At 43.6% G+C, this 14,543-nt stretch overlaps 1 protein-coding gene across 1 annotated transcript in view; it reads left to right on the top strand.

Moving 5' to 3' along the window:
• The window catches only part of ABCA13 (ATP binding cassette subfamily A member 13), a 514,266-nt gene that overhangs the window by 246,300 nt on the left and 253,423 nt on the right, over window positions 1-14,543 (top strand). Inside the window, exons 38-39 of the mRNA XM_055294536.1 lie at window positions 594-812; window positions 12,381-12,577. Coding sequence (XP_055150511.1) covers window positions 594-812; window positions 12,381-12,577 — 416 coding nt within the window. The remainder of the gene's footprint in view (window positions 1-593; window positions 813-12,380; window positions 12,578-14,543) is intronic.

Below are 14,543 nucleotides of genomic sequence, written 5' to 3'. Positions count from 1 at the left end.
CTATGATCGCAGTTCAGGCTTACAATGGTTCAACTTAGTGACATTTTGACTTTATGATGGTGTGAAAGTGATACGTATTAGGTAGAAACCATAGTCTGAGGACTCATACAGCCATTCTGCTTTTTACTTTCAGTACAATATTCAATAAATTGCAAGAGATATTCAACACCTTATCATAAAATATGCTTTGTGATAGATGATTTTGCCCAGCTATAGGCTAATGTAAATGTTTTGGGCACGTTTAAGGTAGGCTAGACTAAGCTGTGATGTTAGGTAGATTAGATGTAAATAGATTTTTGACTTACGATATTTTCAACTTTTGATGGGTTTGTTGGGACATAACCCAATCAGAAGTCAAGGAGCATTTTTATTTCATGTGGTAGCATAAACATGTTAAACTCACACTTTCAACATCAACCAGCCAATGTGCCCTCAAATTCCTCACATCTTTTAACTGATTGTGTAAAAACCAGGTCAGCAGAAGGTGAGTGATCTTGGCAGGATGCATGTGCCATCCTGGAGCTGACTGGATTGCTGACGTTCACAGTTATCAGCAACGCATATTCTCCATGCAGTCTTATTTTCTCTGGCAGATCCATGTTGACGGGGCTCCACCCTCCCACTTCTGGAACCATCATCATCAATGGCAAGAACCTGCAGACAGACCTGTCGAGGGTCAGAATGGAGCTTGGTGTGTGTCCGCAGCAGGACGTCCTGTTGGACAACCTCACCGTCCGGGAACATTTGCTGCTCTTTGCTTCCATAAAGGTGCCCCAGTGGACCAAGAAGGAGCTGCATCAGCAAGTCAATCAGTTAGTAAACAGTTGTCTCTCTGCATCTCCTGCCTCTGCCCATTGTGTAAGGAGGTGAAGACACTAGAAAGAGACACTTAAAAAATCATCCGTGTCTACATTTATAAGATGAAATAATTAGCAAATGGTTGTTAACTATGGAATTATGACACAGCCACCAACACTGAGAATGTCAGAAAAGGCTTCTGCGGGAAGGCGTTGAATTTGATTTGATTTGTCTTTGAAGTGGGGAAGAGATGAGCACATGTAAGCACAGAGGCTGTTGATGGAAACTGTGTGTGTCTGGAGCAAAAGGTCCCTAGGGGTGTCCTGAAATGAAAAGAATTCAAAGGCAGCAGGAAAACTGGTTGTCGAGAAGCTGATTAGTCTGCCTTCTCTCTCCTTGATCCCTAGCTCTTCCTCAACTCCTTCCTTCCTTCCTGTCACAAACACACACACACACACACACACACATACACACAAAGATTAAGAAAAAAAGAGCCTTATTAGTCATGCTAAGGAGTTTGAACTTCACTGAGCAAGTAGGTGTTCATGAGTGGGGGATTGTGATTAGCCTGAGATCTGGAAGATCTCTCCTGCCAGATCATAGCAGGTGCCATGGGAGAGACTGGATACACAGTGGCCAGTGTGGGCAAGAGGTGGTGACAGCCTGATTTATGGTCATGCCACTGGGGTGCATGGGCCAGGAAGGCCTGTATTTGAAGACTATTCAAATTTAGAAGAATCAGGTCATGCTGACTAACTGGTTGCACAAGGCAGGGAGCAGAGAAGTGCCGGTAGGACCACGAAGAATGGGTAGGACATTGGTTGGTCCACATGGAAGGCTGAACCCTATATAAAAGTGGAATAGCACAAGGAAGATCTAGAGTTGAGAATATGTGGGGAGAATTGGAAAGGAAGTAGGGTATCCAGGATGGGAAGCAAGGCAAAAGCAGGGCAGTGTGCCCTGTCTCACTGGACATTGATAGACGTTTAGACCAGAGGTAAAAGGGAGAGACAGTAGGTTCCTGATTAGAGAACAAAGTGGTGTTTGAGGGTGATGACCATGGAAGCATGGATTGGAGGGGGAAGTGGAGCAATGAAAGTCAAGGAGAGTAGCTGGAGGTGGAAACATTAATCCAGTGCTGGAGTCATCGATTGAGCAAACAGTGGTAGTTAAGTGTACAGGCCCTCTGTCCTGTGCTGGGCTCTGCCCCCTCAGGAAGATGCATGGCTCTGGCCTCCTAGGGCTAGTGCTGCATCCTTGGCCATTCCAATGGATGGACTTTGCAAAGCGGAACGTCAACCATGGCATGAGGGTGTGGGGAAGGGGCCCTTGGAGGCAAGTGTGTAAGTATAACTGGTAATGGACTGCACATTCCTAAGAAGAAAATGTGAATGTCATGAAATGTGAATATTCTTATAGAATATTGTTATTTTACACTATTTTTGCAAGCTTTACATTTATAAATAAGTATTTACAATCTGCATTTAATTAAGGTGAAAACTCACAGGGTTTGGGTGTTGTTTTGTACGGTGTAACCTTATTTCTTTACCACTTTTTCCCCTACGTGCTTCAGGATGGTGGAGCTCTACCTTGATGTTTCTAGCCCTGGAACACTGAGAAAAAGAGGAATGAGTTTTAAAGTTGTCACACATTCCATGTGCCTTTGGCGATATGGCCAGAGACCAAGCAAAATGTTTGCAATGAGAATGCTCCATTCCACCCTTCTTTTGCTTGGCCTCTCCATCTGCCATTGCTTGCTTCTCCATCCCTGCGGTTGCAGGTCACCCGTGCATCATGCCTCTGCAGAGACACCAGGGCTGCAGCTGGTCTTCCTGCATGCTGTTGGCTTCTTCTCCCCTTTCCTCCAGCCCCTTTGGCTCACTTCTGCAAAGCTTATCTTGCCCCCAAACCCAACCCCCAGCTGTTCTCCCTAGATCATTGTCTAGCTTCCTGATGTCACACGCTTTCAGCACTCCACATGGAGTGCTCGTTAGAAATGTACCCAGGTCCTGGCCCTTCTCTGCCCACTGCCCTTCAAGGACTCACATCACTCCATCTAAAGGTATGGAGGCCTACAATTGTGTAATTTACATTCTTGTGCCTATTGTCTCAGATTTATTATGAGTGCCCCTTTCCACCTCAAAACCCTCCTCCTTCGGACTATAAGTTTATAAGGCCCTGCCAGCCTTTCTTGCTTTACCTGATCCTTCACTGTGTGGTGCCAGCCGCACTGGTCTTATGGTGGCTCCCTGAGCACACTGAACAGGCCCTTCGCTGCGTTCATGCTGTGATGGCCTCGGCGTGCAGCCTGCCTCACTGACATCCTGGCTCTTCTCAGGCACCATCTTACCAGAGCAAACTTCCTGAGCATTCTATCCAGAACACCTTCCCGCTCGCTCTCCTGAGTCTCCTCTATTTCTCTGGCTCTTATTTACGACATTTATCATTTCATGACAGCCTCTGTGTATTTGTCTTCTGTTTCTTTCCACCAGATAGCAAACCCCTTGACTACGGGGACGTAGTCTGTTTGATTCACTGTAGTATAATAATCATTCTTTGAGTTGAATAACTGGATTTCTTTTTCAATTTTTATTTTTATATTTTTTTCCGTAAGTTGTTGGGGTACAGGTGGTATTTGGTTACATGAGTAAGTTCTTTAGTGGTGATTTGTGAGATTTTGGTGCACCCATCGCTTGAGCTGTATATATTGCACCATATTTGTTGTATTTTATCCCTCAACCCCCCTGAGTTCCGAAAGAAACCTCAGGTGCAAACAATGAAGCTGAAAAAGCTCTACTGGGGGGTGTGTGAAGTGGGTGCAGGGGATCAGCTGCCCTTGGTTGTATGGTGAAGGGTCATAGCAGAGGTAATGATTGAGCAACAGGCTATAGGATGAGTAAGGATGACCTGGGGTTGACTGCAGTGGGTGGGCTGCAATATGTTACAGCATGTGCAGCTTAGAGGGTCCACAGGCCTCCCTCTTGCAGGCCTGTGCACAGACACATTACAGAAGCTTCCTAAGCCTTGCAAGATTTTAGGTTTTGTTCCGTAGGCTGTTCATGGGCATGAGGACTCTGGAGAGTGCTGAGCACCTGGTACGATGGCCGCCCAATGATGGGTCACATGCTCTCTCCAGTTGCAGGTGGAAGATGGGGTGGGCTGGGGTGAGCCCAAGTCGCAGGGAGAGCTGGGGGCTCCTGCACTAAGAACAGATTAGGCCAGGAGAGGTCCAGTAGGGTGAGGAGGAAAGAGAAATGCAGACCTAATGGGGAATAAGAGAGGAGGGGGCGTCCATGGTAATCCCCAGATGTCTGGCTCAGGCAAGCACAGTGTTTTTCAACATACAGTTGACTCTTGAACAACACAGGTTTGAACCCTGCAGGTCTTACTTATATTCAAATGTTTTCAATACAAGTAACACCCAGTGTGCCTACCTCTTCTGCTACCTTTCCTTCTCCTCCACCTGACCTGCCTCAACCACCTTTGAGATAGCAAGACCAGCTCTCCTCTTCCTCCTCCTCCTCCTCAGCCTGCTCAACATGAAGGTGACAAGGATAAAGACCTTTATGATGATCCGCTTCCAGTTAGACAATAGTAAATATAGTTTCTCTTCTTTATGCTTTTTTAAATAACACTTTTTTCCTCTAGCTTGCCTCATTGTAAGCATACAGCATGTAATGCATATAACATACAAAAGAGGTATCGACTGACTGTTTACATTATTGGCAAGGCCTCCAGTCAAAAGTAGAATATTAGTAGGTAAGCTTTGGGGGAGTTGAAAGTTATACACAGATTTTTGACTGTGTACAGTGTGGTGCTTTAAGTCCCTGTGTTGTTCAAGGGTCAGCTGTGTGTATAGAGAGAGCCTATTTGAGAAGTGGGGGAGAGGAAAGTGATGAGTTTGTCTTAGAGATGTGAGTTTAAGGAGCCTGGAGGTATCTGATGCTGAGGCCAGCTGTGGTGCTAGGCTCCTGCCAGGGCACTGCCTGCCTGTGCTCCTGCCCATGCTGGTTTTTCTTATTTATTACCCTCCCCTCTGCTGCTACGTAAGTTTCCTTGGTGTGCCCAAATCCTGAGATCCTTCAAGGACCGGATCCCCTCCCACCATGGCCTTGGGATGTTGTGCAGGCCACGCGGGCCAGGGCAGGAAAGAAGCCCCTTGTGGGCTCTCCCAGATGGCCAGAGGGGCCGTCTGCTTCCAGCCTCACCTCTGCAATGGCTACCTACAATGTATAAATGAGGACTTTCATTTGTTTAACACCTTTTTTTGTGCCAGCCGCTATGGCGGATATGTGCCAGGAACTTACATGAGTGATCTCATTCAAGTGTCTTTTCCCCTGGATACGGGCAGAGGCTCCAGGAGATGGTGCCATGCAGCTCGGAGAGGGAAGCCAGGATCTGACCTAGGACTCTCAGATGCAAAGTGCCTTCTGCTGCCTTTGTTTCAAGCTGGCCAGTATGTTGTAGCATGTGGGCATGGTCTCTGGGAAGACAAGACCCACTGGGTGGAGAGAGGGCAGATTCTCTAGCACATTTCTAGTGTTGATGCCCTAATGGGAGTATGGACACCCATTGGGGATTCCAGGAGTCTGAGAAGCGAAGGTGATTTGTTAACAGTTGCTCTCCCTGGGGCTAGTGAATGCAGTAGCTTTAAAATGCACTCTCGGAACTTGGCAGGCAGGACAGGTGTGTCACTAGCAACCCACAGTGGGGAACGTGTGGATGAAGGATCCCTGGTGCATTGTGGAACCTGCCTCTGGGGCATTTCTCTTGAAGGAGTCTCACCCGAGTAAGGTCAGATTGCACACATGGGATCCTAGAGGGGCTAAGTGAGGCAGTATTATGAACATTCTGTTGGAGATACGAAACAAAAGAAGATCACAAACACAGAATATGGTAGAGGCTTTTCTCTTTTCATAGTGTCTGTTTTTGTGTCCTTCTTTTATATTTGAATTATTTTAAATTTGCTTACCTCTATCAGATTGATGGATTAGCTTCGATTCTTGTGGGTTGAGCCCTGCTGGGAGTTTGCTGATTCTTGAGTGTGATGAGTGCGCTGTGGCCTTGTATTGATCAATTCTTTATAGTTTTGAATCGCAAAGTTAGGAGACATGAAGGACATGAGAATACAGCATATTGCTAGTTCCAGAGAAAATGGGGAAGGGGAAGAGATACTCCAAGAGATATTGCCTGAGAATTTTGTAGAGTTGAAATGCATCAATCCTCAGTTTTAGGGAGCACAGCAAGTTCTGAACAAGATAAGCCAAATGAATGGTTTTTTTCATACTGAATTCTCATACTGCAAATTGTACTTTGCAATATATCCTCATTTCTTTCAAAGTATCAAAAAAACTCCTTATAATAAAAAAACTAAAATTGTAAAAAAAAAAAAAGAATATGGAAAAGGCACATATTACCCAGGGGTCAGGGTCTGAAAAGAGGGCATTGGGGAAAACCATGCTCACTTTACCCCTGAAAATCTTTTAGTGGAGAGCAGCATTGGAAAATGACAAACTGGTTCTCTAGAAATGTACCACTGCATCGCACAGTTTTATTTTCCCATACTTGGATGGGATCAGTATTTGTTTAGATGATCTCAAACTGAAATTCGTGCCTGTGTTTAGAGACCAGCTATACTATAAATGCATGTGTAGAAAAAGCCAAATCTCCTTCTGGATGGATGCTGACACTGTGAGGGCCATGTGCAAATTAAGCCTGAATTGATGGAAAAAGTCCTTGAGGGACAGAAGTCCATTGTTAAAGTGATGGATGATACTATACATTTTATTTAAATCATCCTTTCTTCTTTTGTCACCCGCTGAACATTCACATTAGTGTTATAATCTCTACTGGAGGGCGTTCTCTACTGGAAGGTGGCTGGTTCACATCTTGTGCTGTCTTCAGAGAATGGCTGGAAATAGTAATAATGTTAATGACAGTGGACACTTGGATGTACATGTAAAATATTTAGTTTGTACTATTCAAAGCTGTCTTAAATTTGAGTGGGTACTTAGTGAGAAATAGCTAGGTATCTTATGGACTATATGTTATGAGATAGCAAATTGGCTATGTCCAACCTGATTTCTTAAAGCAAGTCATAGGTTACCTATTGTAATTTTTTAAAATGCATCTACCCTAGACCACAGTAAACTCTATTGTAATTGAGATTGGGAGCTTAAATCAAACACCTAACAATGCTACATTTGCTTCATCTTTTTTGGGTGCCAGGCAAACTTAATGATTATCAGCACACAGAGTGTTACCTAGCAACAAAGCCAATTTGCACAAAAGCAATCAGAATAAGTTCATGTTTTAGGACAGTAGTCTTCAATTAGAGAAAGGGAAAACTGCAAACATCTGATTTAGATCCAACATGCTCCCTATTAGTCTCCTGTATCACCGCTTGGTTTCCTTAATGTTTAGCTTCATTAAAATGTGAGTTCAAGGGAGGTAGCATCCCTGCTAGAATCTTTAGAGTAAACATGTGTCAAGATTCAGATCATTACTGTTTTGCCCTTAATTTGGCCTAAAGAAGATAAGTGTAGTCAAGAGAGGAACTTTGTTAGACCCTTAAGTCAGTGTGATGTTGTTATGTAGTTAACGTTACCACTTAGAGTTCTGGAGTTCACCATGCAACTCAGGTTGGAGGCACATTTGTTTGATAGTAATGAGATCATTGAGGGCATAAGTGAAGGAAGATTAGAAGAGGGGACAAAGCATTGATCCCTGGACACTCCAACATGGAGTGTATGGAGAGATGGGGAGAAAACAGCCAAGCAGGCAAGAAAGAGAGATCAGTAGCAAAGGCGGAAGACAAAGAAGTGAACCAAGTCCACTAATGGTGAGGGTGTGATCAGACCTTAAATGCTGTTGAGGGTCAAGTAAAACGAAGACTTAAAAAATGGCCTTTGGATTTAGTATGTGGAGGGCTCTAGTGACCTCTAGAAGAGCAATTTTAGTAGTGTGAAGGGAATGAAGGTCTTATTAGAGTCAGTTAAAGAGAGAATGGAAGAAGAGAAATTGGCAGCAGCACATCTTAGGAGTTTTGCTGCAAAAAAAGCAAAGAAATATGATAGTGTCAAAAAGGAAAAATGAGGTCAAGAGAAAAAATGCTCCTCTTCCATTCAAAGACGGGAATCACAGCTGCATATCTGTACACAGATGAGAATGCCCCAGTAGAGAATGAATAATTGGATTGAGCTACAGAGCAGGTGGCTTGCTGGGACACTATTCTGTATGGGACAGGGGAAGGGATTTAGATAAGAGACAAGGGGATGTCTCTCCTGAAAGCACAGCAGGCTCACTTACAACAGAAGGACCAAGAGCTGAGTCTGTGAGTGCTTCCATTAGCTTCGTTGTTTTTCAAGGTAAAGAGTTCATGCACAGAAGTGATTATAAAGTTAAGTAGTCAGAAGAGGATGCATGGAATTGAGAGCCTGGAGAAGATGTGTTTGTTAGAAATTACAAGGTCTAGGATGTAACTTGGTTGTGAGTAAATGGGATTGGTGGAGTGAAGGGAGGATATGCTACATCAAATACTAATAAAATCTCTAAGAATAATGATAAGAGCAGAGCTGAAGAAAGAGGCAGTGCACAAGAGCAGATTCAGGGATGGGTAGATGACAACATCTATGACAACACCACCCAACAGTGGATGATATGCTCAGATGACCTGAGATTCAAGGCTAGGGGCTTCAGCAGAGGTGGGGAAGGTCACAGTGAGACAAAAGGAGACACCTGCCCCACGTGGAGACCCAGTGAAGGAAAGAAACAGCAGTTATTGAACAGGATTTATGATGGGTATGTGTTCTGGCTGAAGCCTTTCTCTCCTGTCTTATCTGAGGTCGTTGTATGTATGGTTTTCCGTGTATTTCAAGGACAGAATCTCTTTGTTCCTTGCATATGCTATTCTTTCTCCCCCAAGTCCTGGCAAGTGCTTTCCTCTTTTTTTTTCCTGGAACACACTGTTCAAGCATCCCCACTTCACTTACTCTCACTACCCATCTGACTGATTTCATATGCCACTTTCTCTGGAGTCAGAGGGAATCCCTATAGCACCTGGGACTTTATCATTACCATACTTACTTATACTCTTATTATAATTTCTTGCCTGTCTTTTCCACTAGACCTTGAATTTCTTGAATCAAAGATAAGATTTGATTTATTTCTCTAGCCCTAGCAGGTGGCAGATGCCAGGCATTGTAGGGGTTCAGTAAACATTCCTTGAATAAATGAATGGATGATTAAAGAGCAGCATCTGAAACACATTCTCTGGTGCATAATTGGGTCTTAATAGGAGAAAATATCTTTTCCTCCTTTCCCTGCTGCCTAGCAATGTTCTCAATTAGAGGATTATCCTGTCCTTTTGAGAAGGAATTTGGAAATGTAACTTTGCAAAAATTATTTGCTTCTTTTTGGTATGTATAAGATCAATAACTAGAAAAACACTAGCCTCTAAATAGCTTTAAAATAAAAAAAAATTCAACAGATGAAAAACTTCTGGCCAGTGTTTACAAATTGCTGTCTTCTTTAATTTTTAAGTCCGCTCTAAGCATATGAACAATGCCCAGAAACCAGCAGAGTGGAAATGACTGGGCTTTGCAATGGGGTTCTCTCCCTGCCGCAATGATGGGTGTTCAGACATTGTTTTGCTGACCCCGGCCATTGCCTCAGTGGCTTAGAGTCCTAGGAATGTGTCATTCTGTACAAAATAAGTCAAGGACTTTTACTTCCATTGACCTTAGTGGATATTATATTCACTGATTAAAATGCCATGAGTGCTAATTATCTTCAGCCTCCATGCCTGGTTCTGGGAAAACAGACATAATAAGACAAAGGGGCTTGTTCTTGGGGAAGCCCTAGTCCATGTGGGGAGTGAGACACTTAACAGGTATATCTGATTGCGTGTCACAGGGACCCAGTGGATGCCAGTGTGTATTCTGGCTTCAGAGTGCTAGTGGTTAAATCCAGCTCTTCCACTTAGAAAGCTTTTAACAACATATACTATCTCTCTCGAGTTTTCCAAATATAATGTGGTTCTAATAATGAGAAGACCCTCATTTGGAGGTTATGTGGATTATAATAATTCATACACATAAAGCACTTAGAATAGTACCCAGTGTATGATACATGTCTAATAAATGTTAAATATGATTATCCAGGCTTGGAGCTAACATTTAAAAAATAAAATAAAGTGACTGGGATTTCCTCTGTAGGAAAGCGTTTATGAAATGAATGAATGATATTCTTCAGAATTATAGATTCTACAGTATTGTGATGTGATAGAAAGTTCTATCTTAAGTTGGACCTCTCCAAGACAAGTAACTCACCATCTCCTGTGAACTTCCCATAGCATGTTGCTTATACTTCATCTGTAACATTTATCTCATTGTATCCTAATTGGATATATACACATGATTTCTCTAGGTAACTCTGATTTCCTGCAGAAGGACCTGTGCTTCGTTGCTCTTTGATGCCCCTACCTTTATATCCAATATGGAACCAGCACCTATGATGCTATAGACCATTTGTGCAATCTTGCAAGAATTTATAAAATACAAATGAATGAAATAGGCTCATCCTCACTCCCTCTGCCCTATCATTATTACCTACTGCTCTTGGCTTCAGGAATTTTAAAACACACACACACACACTCACCCACACACAGGATGGGGAGCAAAATTGTCCACAGAATGTGTTTGTATACTGAAGTTCAAAGTACATCAGGAAAACAGGTCTCCACTAAAAACAGAAGTAAAAGTACAGAGTGAACCAGATTGGTCAGTTTAATGCTAACCAGTTACATAAGATATAATAGAGAGCAGGCCCCAGCTTCTTTGCATAAATTTGATTGAAGAAGCATGGTTGGTCCCTTTTGCTTACATCTTGTTTGACACCTGTGTAGTGAAGGTTCTGTGAAGGACTGCACAGGTGGGGTCAAAGTGGCAGGGGGCCAAAAGCATTCCTGAAGTTCAATGCCAGGTGTATGAAGAGGAGGTAGGCTTCCAGCTTGCTTAGGGTGCACAATGAGGCAGCAGCATGGGGCCACCCTGGAGGGTACCATAGACATCCCAAGTAGTGCCAATGGAAGAAATGAAGAAGGAGGGGTTTGGGGTTGAACATAGAAAGGTAACCAGAACATGCACATTTGAGAACATCTGACATCTTACTGACTTGTTTTCTTGTCTATTTGTCTTCTCTGCTGACTGATCTCTGGTTAATGTGCTAAGTTCGGCTTAATAGATCGACCTCCTCTGCTAGATTGGAATCTCGCAGCTGGCAATGTGTTGGGAGATTGCAGGGCTAGGCAGTTACCTGGTGAAGTGGAAACATTTGTCTTCCTCCTTCCAATAGGGTGTTGTCCACACTGGGAACACATGAAAAACAGGAGCATAAATTATTACTATAAATTTAGGTTGAGATTTAACCAGCAGATAATGCACTATAAGACTTGGATGAAACATTAAGTGCACAGAGTGAACGCTAAACCCTAAGCAGTGGGCTTGAACTCTTTCTAGGTCAGGATGGGAAGTATTTACATGAAATATTTACTTAGTCATCAGGCAGACAATGGGATTCACCCAATTCTTTGCTTGGAATTCTGGAATGTTCCAGGCCCCAACTATTCTTGAAGCTCAACTGTCTGGAACCCATCAAATCCTCTTCTGCCTGTCTAGCCTTCTCTCTGGCTGCAAAATGGCACCATGACTTCAGCTGCTGGCTATCAGGAAGGTAGAAACATGCCTGCAGCTCCGAGGAGACACTCCACTTTGGTTTGAGCGGTCAAGGGAAGGTTTCAGGAAGGCATTGTTTAAACTGGGTCTCTAACAATGAGTAAGATGGTAAGTAGGTGATGAGGGCAGTAAGTATTCCTGTAGAGTTAACAGGGCCACAGTGGTGAGGGAAGTTATTTGTAAGAAAAGAGAGTGGATCCCTGGAAGTGGGGTAAAGTTTCACATGGGGAAGGCTTTGCACTGGGTATCTGAGATCTGGAACTCCTAAAACTGAAAGATCCCTGCAATAGAACAGGACACTTGTTCTTACATTAATAGCAAATGATAATTTATACTTTGCACATGGCATTTCATTGGAATATCTGCATTAATCAGGAAGGTCAGGTGATCCAGATTTAGTGGACAGTGGGCCAGAGAGTGAAGGGCTTCTCTGCTGAGCAGTAGAGCTGGGCCTGCCTTGCTTCTTCTGACCACACTGGTACATCAACCATTCCACTGTACTCCATACCCTGTAGAGGGATGCAGGGCCCTCCCTGGCAGAAGGTATGAGTGAAATGAGAGACATGGTTCTCCAGAGAGGAGACAATGCAAGTATTTCCAAGAACAATTCTGGGCAGATATTGCTGGTCTGCATCATGGTTGGTGTCCCTTGGCGTGGTTCCATCTGAACCTGAAGAAAGTCAATGCTGCTCTGGTGAGACCCGCATGTGTGTATAGCATCCACACCTCCGTGATATATTTGTGGTTTATAATGATTTCAGCCACTGTTAGTCATTATTTCTGGAGCGAAATTAGAAGCAAAGTTTTAAGGTGTTCAGGGAGAAGAGTGATGTTTTCTTCTAATTTCAGAACTCTTCAGGATGTGGACTTAACCCAGCATCAGCACAAACAGACCCGAGCTCTGTCTGGAGGCCTGAAGAGGAAGCTCTCCCTTGGCATTGCTTTCATGGGCATGTCGAGGACAGTGGTTCTGGATGAGCCCACCAGTGGGGTGGACCCTTGCTCCCGGCATAGCCTGTGGGACATTCTGCTCAAGTACCGAGAAGGTAAGCACTGGGCCTCATTCTGCCTTCTCTTCCCACAATGTTGTGTTGCAGGAAATGCATTGCTATTGTACAGTAGAATCAAGTTGTATCCCAATGGGGATACATTATCCTTTTCAGAAAAATATAAATTTTTAAAAGCACTTATAGGGATATATCATTAGATAACATCTCTATAGTGCTTAGAATTGCTTACTTTGTGTTCGACCTTTTAACTCAGTAACAGCAATGACATCTATGTACATTATACATTATCATACATGATTTTAAGGAAAATTGTCTTCTTCTGGAAGCATAGTTTCTTAGAAGAGGCATCCCAGATCATAGGACAAGCCTCCCTTGTCTCAGATGAAGAAATGAAGGCTCAGAGAGATGGGCATGTGATTTACTTGTAGCTACAGAGAAAGTTTCCCGAACTGAGGGTGGATGTTGAGCCTCTTGTCCATATTTCTCACATCTATTATTGTTTCTTTCCGATTTAGGACATTTGATGGGCAGTTACTAATTTCTAACTTCTGATTCATTCTGCAATCCTGACAGTTAGGAAGCATTGTTCTATGTATTTTCTATGAGAATACTCCCTTTTGGAAAGAAACATTGCAACAGTAAAACACATCTTGGTGCTGGTAAACAAGTGTAGAGGCATCAGTGGCAGGATTAATAGACTCTTATAAAATGTTATTTTGCTTTTTCTTTTGCCTTTTGAGTATAAAATTTTCTTCTGACTTAACCTAAAGTTTCCATTTCCCTGGAGGTGAACTAGGATTTGCAAATGAAGAAATAAAGGAAAAATAACAAGAAAGAGCCCTTCTTTTTCTTAGCATATAGAGGGCTGAGGCCAGAAGTCTTGGATCATCAAATTCTATCCTTGGAGTAGAAAAGGTACTCCAGTCTGTCACTTAAAGTTTAACCATAGGCTGGAGTCAGAAAGGAGAAAAATAACTAAAGGGAGCATAGAAGAACAATCTGTTTCTTTTTGTCCCACAATTTTGTTGGAATTATGGAAGGAGAAGACAGAGATAGAAGTGGGAAAATTGAGCAAGCAGATGTGACTTTTTGTTCCACTCTGGGCTTTGGCCTGGCCTGGGCAATTGCACTAGAAAAGTGCAGGCCACATCTGTAGTGCTGGCTCCTCAATCATGGTGCAGCCACATCGGAGTTCACGAGGCTCAGCAGAACTCCAGGACCCAGTGAGGCACTGAGGGCTGGTATTCCCTACCTTTTCATGCCTATGAACTTTGACATTGAAAGACAGGGCTTGCTAGGGATGCTGCCATGGAAGTAGGGGACCCCTTGGAGCTAGCTGGCTGGAAGCCAGGGCAGAGATTCAGCCATCTGCAGTCAACAGGACCTACTGTGAGGCCTAGACAGCCTAGGAGCACTCTGCTCTGGCCTGACCCCTTTGGAGTCTAAGCTACAAATGTCAAGGTGGGGAGGGGGACAGTGCCATGTGGTCTTGGTTGATACCCAGACACCAGATGATGCTGACCACATTGCACCCAAAGATTTGAACCCTTCCCCATTGCCACGAGATCACCAAGACTCCTGACTCCATTTACCTAAGTGCTTCTTGGGGAAAGACATAGAAAGGGCAGAAATGGGATACTGACCACCACTTCAAAAGATTGATTAAATTTTGAGATGAAACAATTTAAACTGGACTAAACAATTTGCGTGCTACCCTGGCTGGGGACTGATGCAGAAGATCAATGGGAGATAGACAAATAGATTACATTGTCTCTGCACCTGTGAATTGCGGTGCAAATTAAATACCACAAGCCGACTACTCTTGTTTAGTTTAAAAATTAGAGCTGGAGGCTGGGCGCGGTGGCTCACGCTTGTAATCCCAGCACTTTGGGAGGCCAAGTCGGGTGGATCACGAGGTCAGGAGATCCAGACCACGGTGAAACTCCATCTCTACTAAAAATACAAAAAAATATTAGCCGGGCGTGGTGGCGGGCGCCTGTAG

Source organism: Symphalangus syndactylus, chromosome 9 (assembly GCF_028878055.3).
Source record: "Symphalangus syndactylus isolate Jambi chromosome 9, NHGRI_mSymSyn1-v2.1_pri, whole genome shotgun sequence".
Lineage (NCBI taxonomy): Eukaryota > Metazoa > Chordata > Mammalia > Primates > Hylobatidae > Symphalangus > Symphalangus syndactylus.
The sequence above is the reverse complement of the archived record's forward strand: the minus strand, read 5'-3'. Positions and strand labels throughout refer to the sequence as shown.